Source organism: Arachis stenosperma, chromosome 5, assembly GCF_014773155.1.
Source record: "Arachis stenosperma cultivar V10309 chromosome 5, arast.V10309.gnm1.PFL2, whole genome shotgun sequence".
Lineage (NCBI taxonomy): Eukaryota > Viridiplantae > Streptophyta > Magnoliopsida > Fabales > Fabaceae > Arachis > Arachis stenosperma.
In genome coordinates, this window is record NC_080381.1 from 118,879,651 (window position 1) to 118,889,056 (window position 9,406).

General features: G+C 27.7%; 1 protein-coding gene across 1 annotated transcript; it reads left to right on the forward strand.

Annotated features, from left to right (window-relative positions):
- The first annotated feature begins 217 nt into the window (after positions 1 to 217).
- LOC130981899 (lupeol synthase-like) lies at positions 218 to 9,133 on the forward strand. Its single transcript, XM_057905645.1, has 17 exons — positions 218 to 511; positions 2,257 to 2,442; positions 2,881 to 2,970; positions 3,324 to 3,521; positions 3,676 to 3,760; positions 3,863 to 4,029; positions 4,479 to 4,667; positions 4,756 to 4,869; positions 4,998 to 5,117; positions 5,208 to 5,330; positions 5,729 to 5,884; positions 6,183 to 6,229; positions 6,357 to 6,500; positions 6,747 to 6,924; positions 7,249 to 7,329; positions 8,752 to 8,835; positions 8,918 to 9,133. Exons 1-17 carry the CDS (start codon positions 317 to 319, stop codon positions 9,026 to 9,028), a joined length of 2,268 nt encoding a protein of 755 aa, XP_057761628.1. The 5' UTR covers positions 218 to 316; the 3' UTR covers positions 9,029 to 9,133.
- Positions 9,134 to 9,406: the final 273 nt, after the last annotated feature.

Consider the following 9,406-nt stretch of genomic DNA (forward strand, 5'->3'; position numbering starts at 1 on the left):
TTATATTATTTTTTTAAAGAAATAATAAAATTAAAAATCCAGATTTTTCAATTATTAAAATTCTAATTAGATGTCATAAAATTATATCTTCCATAAATTTAAGCAAAAAGCTAAGAAAGAGGCACATAAATAGATTTCTCTTATAGATACATAGTCTAAGAATCAAAATTTAATTATTTCACTCTGTTGCATAGTGTAGTGTATATTATATAAAGCTACATACTCTGTGGTTTCATCAAAAGAGGTAGCAACAGAGGGAGAACTGGAGAAGTAAAAAGAGATCAAACAAAAACAGAAACATACATAATAGTTGAAGATGTGGAAGTTGAAGATAGCAGAAGGAGGAAAGAACTTGGTTTCAGTGAACAACTTCATAGGAAGACAACATTGGGAATTCGATCCAAATGCAGGAACACCACAAGAACGTGCTGAGGTTGAAAGGCTACGCCAAGAGTTCACTAAAAATAAATTTTCCATCAAACAAAGTTCTGACCTCTTAATGAGGATGCAGGTAATTTTTCAATGGTTTGTATCAATGTCCGAAAGAGTTAGAGTTCGATTCTTGTTTGTTCTGTATTCCTTATCCATCCCTTATCCATACATCATGCCAAAACTCCATCTTCAATTTGCATTGTAGCCCTTCAAAAGAATACATCACTAGTTCTCTCTCACTTTCTCTTAAGTTGAAAATCTCCCCTCATATATCAACATTTTTCTTTAAATTATTACATGGAAAAACCACTTCATTCCTTCCACAACTCACATTGCACTTTGTTTTAACCACCACCACCACTTAAAAAGTAGCATTACATTCTTTAATGATTCATTTGTAAGAAAAATATATTTTATACCGTTATTTTTTATGGTTGATTTTTAATTTATATAAAATTTGCATGTATTTTATTTTTTTTATTTATTTTATACTAAAATCATTCTTTTAAAAATAATAAAAATCAAATTCTGAAATATTTTTGTCATAATATTTTTTATATAATATCATAAACCTACTTATTTCAAATATTTAAATAAATAAAAAATTATACATAAATAATTACTTATCTAAATATGAGCACATATCATATATTATGTAAAATACTTTTCATGTTTACTATATCAAATTTGAAATAATAATAAATATACAATCAAGATAATAATGCATTACAAAAATATTATTTGCACATTAAAATCAATTACCAAAACATATTTTTATATAAATATATATGTAGTTTAATTTATTTTTAACGTGTATTTTATATTTTGTATTTTAATACATATTCTATACGAATAGTTACTTTTGGAAGCTGATTGTAATGTACACCTAACATAATTGAATGCGCATCATATTGCAATTAAAAAGTTTTAGCTTATTTTTATAAATAACAAATTTCATGAGTTATATGTAATAAATGATCTTTTTTAAGAAATATACCGAATCTATTCCATGTCCCTATTATTATTATAGGAAAGCTTTCAAGTTTCAACTATAAGGCAGTAGGAATAAGTAGATATATATATTAAATATGATAAATAACAAAGAATAAAAGAAGAAACTAGGGTGTCCATGGATCGGATCGTATTTGCAGATCTGCAGTAAATATTTGCATCCGATCTGAAAATTGTGGATACGATCCGATCCGCAAATTGATCGAATCGGATCGCGGATATCTGCTCTATATCCGCGTATCCGCAGATCCGCACAATAATAATTAAAAATAAATAAATATATATGTTTGGTATTATATTTATTTGTTTGTATGTTTTAGTTAGTAATTATTATTCATATATTGTATTATTTTATTTTTGTTATTTAGAAAGAGTTTCATTAAAAATATTTTAGGAATAAATAAGTTTAAAAGTATAAAAGAAATATTTTTATTGAATTTTTTTACATATAAATATGATTAAAAAGAAAAGGTCTAATTATGCGGATATATCCGATATCCGATATCCGATCCGCAAATATGCGGATCGGATCTGACACTAAAAAGCGCGGATATTATATCCGATCCGATCCAATAAAAATTGTGTAGATCGGATCGAATTTTCGGCCATATCTGATCCGATCCGATCCGATCCGCAGAAATCCTAAAAGAAACTGCCAAATCAAGTATTATTCTTTTTCTTCTTTTTCTTGCAACTTCACATTTATAGTAATAAACAATTATTGCTATGACTCACTTGATCACTTCACTTATGACTCTGGTCATGGAGTGGTTGAGTATTGACAAAAATTGAAATGCACTTAACCGGTGGCAGCTCACAAAAGAGAACAGATGTGGAGCAATACCAGAAGCAGTGAAAGTGGGAGAAGAAGAGAAGATAACAAAAGAAGCATTGATTACAACAATGAGAAGATCTCTCACTTTCTTTTCTTCTATTCAAGCACATGATGGTCACTGGCCTGCTGAATCTGCTGGCCCTTTATTTTTCCTTCAACCTTTGGTGAGCTTTAGTATTTTAATACTACAATTTTAGCCTCTATGCTATACAAAGTTGTTATATAAGTAGAAATATAACCATTTATATTTTCTTCTCTTATCAATTTAAGTTTAAAGAATAAGTAGTTTTATGACATGATATTTCTAAAAGATCTAGAGTTCGATTTTAGTAAATTCCAAAAGTAAAAAAAAAAAAGATAAAGCAAATAAAAAAAATGTCTATACAAAAATTAAACAAATTCAAAAGAGACTCTTGTTTGAGAGAGAATGTTACAAATATAACTATTCATATTGTTTCCTCCCATCAATTTAAACTTTTATATATATATATATATATATTTGAGATGATATCATATAAATATAAATATATATGCATGGATGTTAATGAAATTTTTTAGCTTTAATTATTGATTTAATTGACCATGATTTATCATGTGTGCAGGTAATGGCATTATATATTACAGGATTCCTTGATGTTGTTTTAGGAGCAGAACACAAGAAAGAAATTATTCGTTATTTGTATAATCACCAGGTAGCTACTACTATATACACTTCTTCACCATTTCCATGCATGGGATATTTATAAAGATAAAATATAAAATTTGTGTAATTTTTTTAATACCACAATGAAGACTCTTACTATTTTCATATGAAAAAATATTTTTTTATCTATTTGATTTTAACATGTTATAAAAGTATTATCTTTATCTAAAAATATTGTTATTCTCTTTAAATAGTTACTTTTTTTTTATAAGTTATGTTACTAAACAAATATCTTTATAAAAAAATTAAAAAATATATATTGTTTAAGGAAACATGTCCATTTAATTTAAATACCCAATAAAATTATTGGTTGGCATTTTCCCATGATAATTAATGGGACAGAGCAAAGATGGCGGTTGGGGTTTCCATATAGAGGGACACAGCACAATGTTTGGATCAGCATTGAGTTACATTGCTTTGAGAATACTTGGAGAAGGACTTGAAGATGGTGAAGACATGGCAATGGCTAGAGCCAGAAAATGGATCCTTGACCATGGTGGTTTGGTGGCTATTCCTTCATGGGGAAAATTCTGGGTTTCGGTAAACTTATCAATTATTATTTTTCTATTACAAGTAATGTTCAATTTAGTCGTTAATAATGTATATGTGCTTCATTTTACTTGTTGAATAAGTAAATTATTTTTTTCCATCTAAAATGAATATGAATCATGTTTAATTTGATTTATTGGTGAAGGTACTTGGAGTTTATGAGTGGTCAGGGTGCAATCCACTTCCACCAGAGTTCTGGCTTGTTCCCAATTTCATCTCTGTTCACCCAGGTATATATATCTCAAGATTCATAATTTGTTATTCTCTTTTCTTTTTTATTTTTGGTACTACCATTTAATTTCTCTAAGTGGTTTTAACAAATATTGTGCCAGGGAATATGTTATGCTACTGTCGCTTGGTTTATATGCCAATGTCATATTTATATGGAAAGAAGTTTGTGGGTCCTGTCACCAATTTAATCACATCTTTGAGAGAAGAAATGTACAATAAACCTTATGATCAAATCAACTGGAATAAAGCTCGAAATTGTGTTGCTAAGGTTCATTGAATATTTATTTAATTTCTAATTATGATTAATACTCATTTAATTATTGTGCTTTGTGTTATACATGCAATTAGCTACTATTTATTTTTAGAGAATATTTGAGACTGAAACTAAGAAATTGAACTTAATATTGTGTTCGATAGTTAAAGACTGAAATTAAAATTTTAATATTAAAATATAAAATTTTAATTTTTTAATATTTTCTAAAAAATGGAAGCACAAAAAACTAAAATTTTATTATTTTTCAAATTTTATATTTATCTTAAATTATACTCATTAATTTAATATATTTAACACCAAATATAATAAAAATAATCGATTTAATCTATTTTTCAATCTCCTCCTAATCTTATCTTTTGGTCTCAATTTTTTTTTCAAACGCTGTCTTATATATTTATATCCCTAATTAATGTTATAATGACATACATGATACAAATATATAGGAGGATTTGTATTATCCACATCCTTTAATCCAAGATATGTTGTGGGGATTTCTTCATCACGTGGGAGAGCCTTTGCTGAATTCTTGGCCCTTTTCTAAGCTTAGACAAAAAGCATTAGAAATTGCAATTAGTCATGTCAGATATGAGGATGAGAATAGTAGATACCTTTGCATTGGAAGTGTAGAGAAGGTAATAAATAAAATAATCTTATATTTTATTCATTTACAATAATCGTATATGATCAATTGAAGCAAATGAAAATCATGATATAATGCAGGTTTTGTGTTTGATTGCGCGTTGGGTTGAAGATCCTAATTCGGAGGCATACAAACTCCATTTAGCTCGAATTCCTGATTATTTTTGGCTCGCCGAAGATGGCTTGAAAATTCAAGTAATTATTGCTTTTTTAAAATAATTTTGTTTAATTATACAACAAGATGTAAAATATAAAAAAGTTTTACGCTAAATGAAATAAAAAAAAGATAGTAATTGATAATTGTTCTTCAAAATGATATGTAGAGTTTTGGTAGTCAAATGTGGGATGCAGCATTTGCTATACAAGCAATACTTGCTTGTAATCTAAGTGAAGAGTACGGTCCTACACTTAAAAAAGCTCACGATTTTGTCAAGGCTTCACAGGTACCAATTAATAACTATTAATTAATTAATTAATGTTTCTTCATTATACATATCTATACTATTAAAAGAGACTTTAATTTGAAATTGAAGGTTAGTGAAAACCCTAGTGGTGACTTCATGGGAATGTATAGACACATCTCAAAAGGTTCATGGACATTCTCAATGCATGACCAAGGTTGGCAAGTCTCTGATTGCACAGCTGAAGGATTACAGGTTCATACAAATCCTCTCCAAATTAATCTTTTAATTTAGATAAGTTAGATATATAATCAATTATATATCTTGACCTAATAATTTAAAATTTTTTAGATAAATAATTTTATAATATGATATCAAACAGTGACACAGATTTACTCTTGAATGTGAAAGTACTTTTTATAATAAAATCAATCACTTATTTTAATTCGTAAATTTTTCACGTGGTAAATAATTGAGTTATTATAAATTTTTTCTAATACAATAACATATTATTAGAAAAATGTTTAAATTTTATACTTATAGTGCATTAAAATTAAATTTATTTTATGGTAAGTCTAATATCATGATAGTTTTTCCATTATGAACTAATTATTAATTAAATTTCTCTCACTTGCTACTAAATTTAATTATAGGCTGCGCTGTTACTGTCAAAAATGCCATCTGATGTAGTTGGAGAACAAATAGAATCAGAGAGATTCTATGATGCTGTTAATGTCATCCTTTCTCTACAGAGCAACAATGGTGGTTTTCCTGCTTGGGAACCTCAAAGAGCCTATCGATGGTTAGAGGTAAAAAAAAAAAAAAACATACATATACATAGTTCCATTTTAATTAAGGAAAATCTAGTTATATATATAAAATGAAATTTTAATTTCATGATTATATTATCTATGAAATATTATTAAAATTATTATGAATTGAAATTTTTATAATTTTTTTAATTAATATCCTTAACATATATTTTTAAAAGTACAAGACGAATGTTAACTCAATTATTAGTAATTTAATTATAAAAAAGAAGTCTTTAATAGATGATATTAGAAACAGTGTTTTAATTGGTGTGAGAAACTATTATGTGCATTGCAGAAATTCAATCCAACCGAATTCTTTGAGGATACTCTGATTGAGATGGAGTAAGAGTATTACATACGTCGTTATTATTGTTAGAATTTTTAATTGAAGTATTGTTTATTTAGCCTTATGTACAATCTTACTTGCCACTTGTTATATATATGGTTGATGTTGTGAATGAAATAATAGGTATGTAGAATGCACAGGATCAGCAATGGAAGCTTTGGCTCTATTTAGAAAGTTATATCCAAATCACAGAAGAAAAGAAATAAATCACTCCATTTCTAAAGCAATTCATTACATTGAAAACACACAAAATCCAGATGGCTCATGGTATTGTTGACTTTTGTAATTTTGTTGCTTTTTTTATTCAAATAACTGTCATCTTAACATGCATAATATATGCTATCTATCTTGTAATTAAATTTAAGTAGCCGTAAAATACAAATACTTATTGAATTATAGAAATCATTATTAGAAGCTTTATTATAAATTAAAATTGACTATCTGTAAGGCCGTCGATAATCACGAATTTTCTGGTAATGTTATAACTAATTAATTAAGAAGTTATTTGTATAGGTATGGTTGCTGGGGAATTTGTTATACCTATGGAACTTGGTTTGCTGTAAAGGGACTTAGAGCATGTGGAAAGACCTATCAAAACAGTGCTTCATTGCGCAAAGCATGTCATTTTTTGTTGTCAAAGCAGCTTCCTAATGCTGGTTGGGGTGAAAGCTACTTATCAAGTCAAAACAAGGTCTATTATTATTATTATTGGAAATTATGCTCCACAGTACAAATTAAATATTAGAGTACAAAGAATCAAAGAAAAATAAATTGGGGGTAAATTGCGGTGGATTTCTTTAAGATTAGACGATAATGTGATTCATTTTGATTTATCATATGTAAATTGACCTTCAAAGGAAATTAGTATACCACATTTTCCAAAATATAAAGATTTCAAGTGTAATGTATGTGGTACAATTCAAACAAGATTAATATCATATTTTATGCATAAAAAAATTTGTTGTGTCTATACTGATTTTGATTTATCATAACATGTTTTTTTGTTGACAAATAGGTGTATACAAATTTAGAAGGCAATCGTGCTAACGTGGTTCAAACTTCATGGGCTTTGCTATCCCTTATTGGTGCTGGCCAGGTTAGTAATAATTAGCATATCTCCATATTCTTTATTCATAATTTTTCAGACTTTAAGGTCCAAATTAAATGGAAGGCTTATTAAAAGATAGATTTAAATATTTTACCTAATAACAAATCTTCTTCTTGTGATTGATAAGGATAATAGGATAATATAATGTTGATGACCAAAAAGTTGAGAAAATAATAAACTGTTAGACAAAGAGAGTACATGATATTAAAGACAGCATAAGATAATTTTGATTTTTTTAAATAATTAATATACGCTTAATTCCCCAAAAGAGAAGTCAAGAATACAAAGACTCCAAAAACAACACATTCAAATAAAAGAGCTAAACAGTCATACGGTTTAAGATTCTGTAATAAATACTTATAAAACTACAACTTCTAATCCACTCAAACCTTTAAGATTACTTAAAAGTTAAAACAAATAAAACACCTCATATAACTCAAAATGGATTATTAATATAGAATAATCTTATAAAGAGTCGGTGGGAAATTTTGAAATCTTGAAATTTGTTTTTATTGAAATGGGCCTAAAGACCCAAAGAAGATTACAACACTAAAATTAAACCTAAAATATTATTTTTAGTCGACATTACATCACAAACTCATCTATACTATACACTTACACACTCAAGATTCCTATTCACTACTTCTTTGCCAAATTTTGAATCTGAGTGTAGCATATTAACTATTAAGAGCCACATGATTTGTCACTTTTTTTTTGGAGGCGCATGATTTGCCACTTGACTAAGGACTCAGCTGCAACTAAAATAATTCCCCCTTTTTTTTTATTATGACTAGGTTGAACTTTTTTGTTTTTGTTCATTAAATCTTGGTCCGTTTTTCCTTTCTTGGACTGAGTTCTTTTTCACTAGTTCCCAAATTTTATGGGCCTAACTCTAGCCATAGATTCATTCTGGATCTCATTAGTTGTTTAATCAACAATATGACTGAAGTCCAAAAAATAAACTCAACAATCTCATTTCATACAAAATTTTTATCAAATCTTTAGTCTTAATGAATTGGGCCTAGATACTTGAACAAGTATTGTTGTGGGTTTGCCCCATAGAATTTGCTGCTTGTTTGAAAAGAGGTTTCAATTCAAGTCCAAAAAAAAGAGGCTTGAATTTAAAATGAAAAATGAATGAGAGTTTGTTTTGTTTAAGGAATTTAGTTTTCTTTAACTACTATCAATTCTAGTTACAAAAATGCTCATGAGATTTTTAATTCTCTCATTAATATTTTCCTATTTTTACTGTCTTATTTATAAAATCTTGAAAACAAAATAAATTGAAAATTTTTTGTATTGAAAAATAAAAACATAAATGAAACAATTATTCAATGAAACCGAACTTAGTTGCTGATTATGTTATTTGTTACTAATATATAATTTTAATGTTTGTTTAAAAATAAAAAGGCTGAAATTGATCCAACACCCATACATCGTGGAATAAAGTTACTATTCAATTCACAAATGGAAGATGGAGACTTTCCTCAGCAGGTAATTAATTTTCACTAAACTAATTTAGTTACAATTAAAACACTTAACATCTAATAAATGTTTATCCATTAAAAAAATACAGGAAACTACAGGAGTGTTTATGAGGAATTGTATTCTAAATTACGCATCGTATCGAAACATATTTCCCATATGGGCTTTGGGAGAATATCGTCGCCGAGTTCTATATGTATAAGCATGAAGATGATGAAGACTGTAATCAAATCCAATAATTATGTGATTGCCTTTAAATTAACGTAAAAATTATGTGTTTCACGTGTATATATGTGGTGCAAATGTGTAGTCCTTTCTTAATAAACATCTCATCTATGTTGTAAATGAAACTACTATATTATCTATATATAAAAGATATCAGCTTTACTAAGAAAAAAATGTTCAGATCTCAGTAATTCATGAAGTATTTTGTTGACAAGAAGAGAAGACATGTGAAATTCGAATAAGTGAAGTACTTTGAGCATTTTAGAATCAGTAAAAAGCTAAGTGCAGTAGCTTATAAGCTAGCTCTTCCTTATGAAGCCAAAATCCATAGTCTTTATGAAATACGGCATTTTGC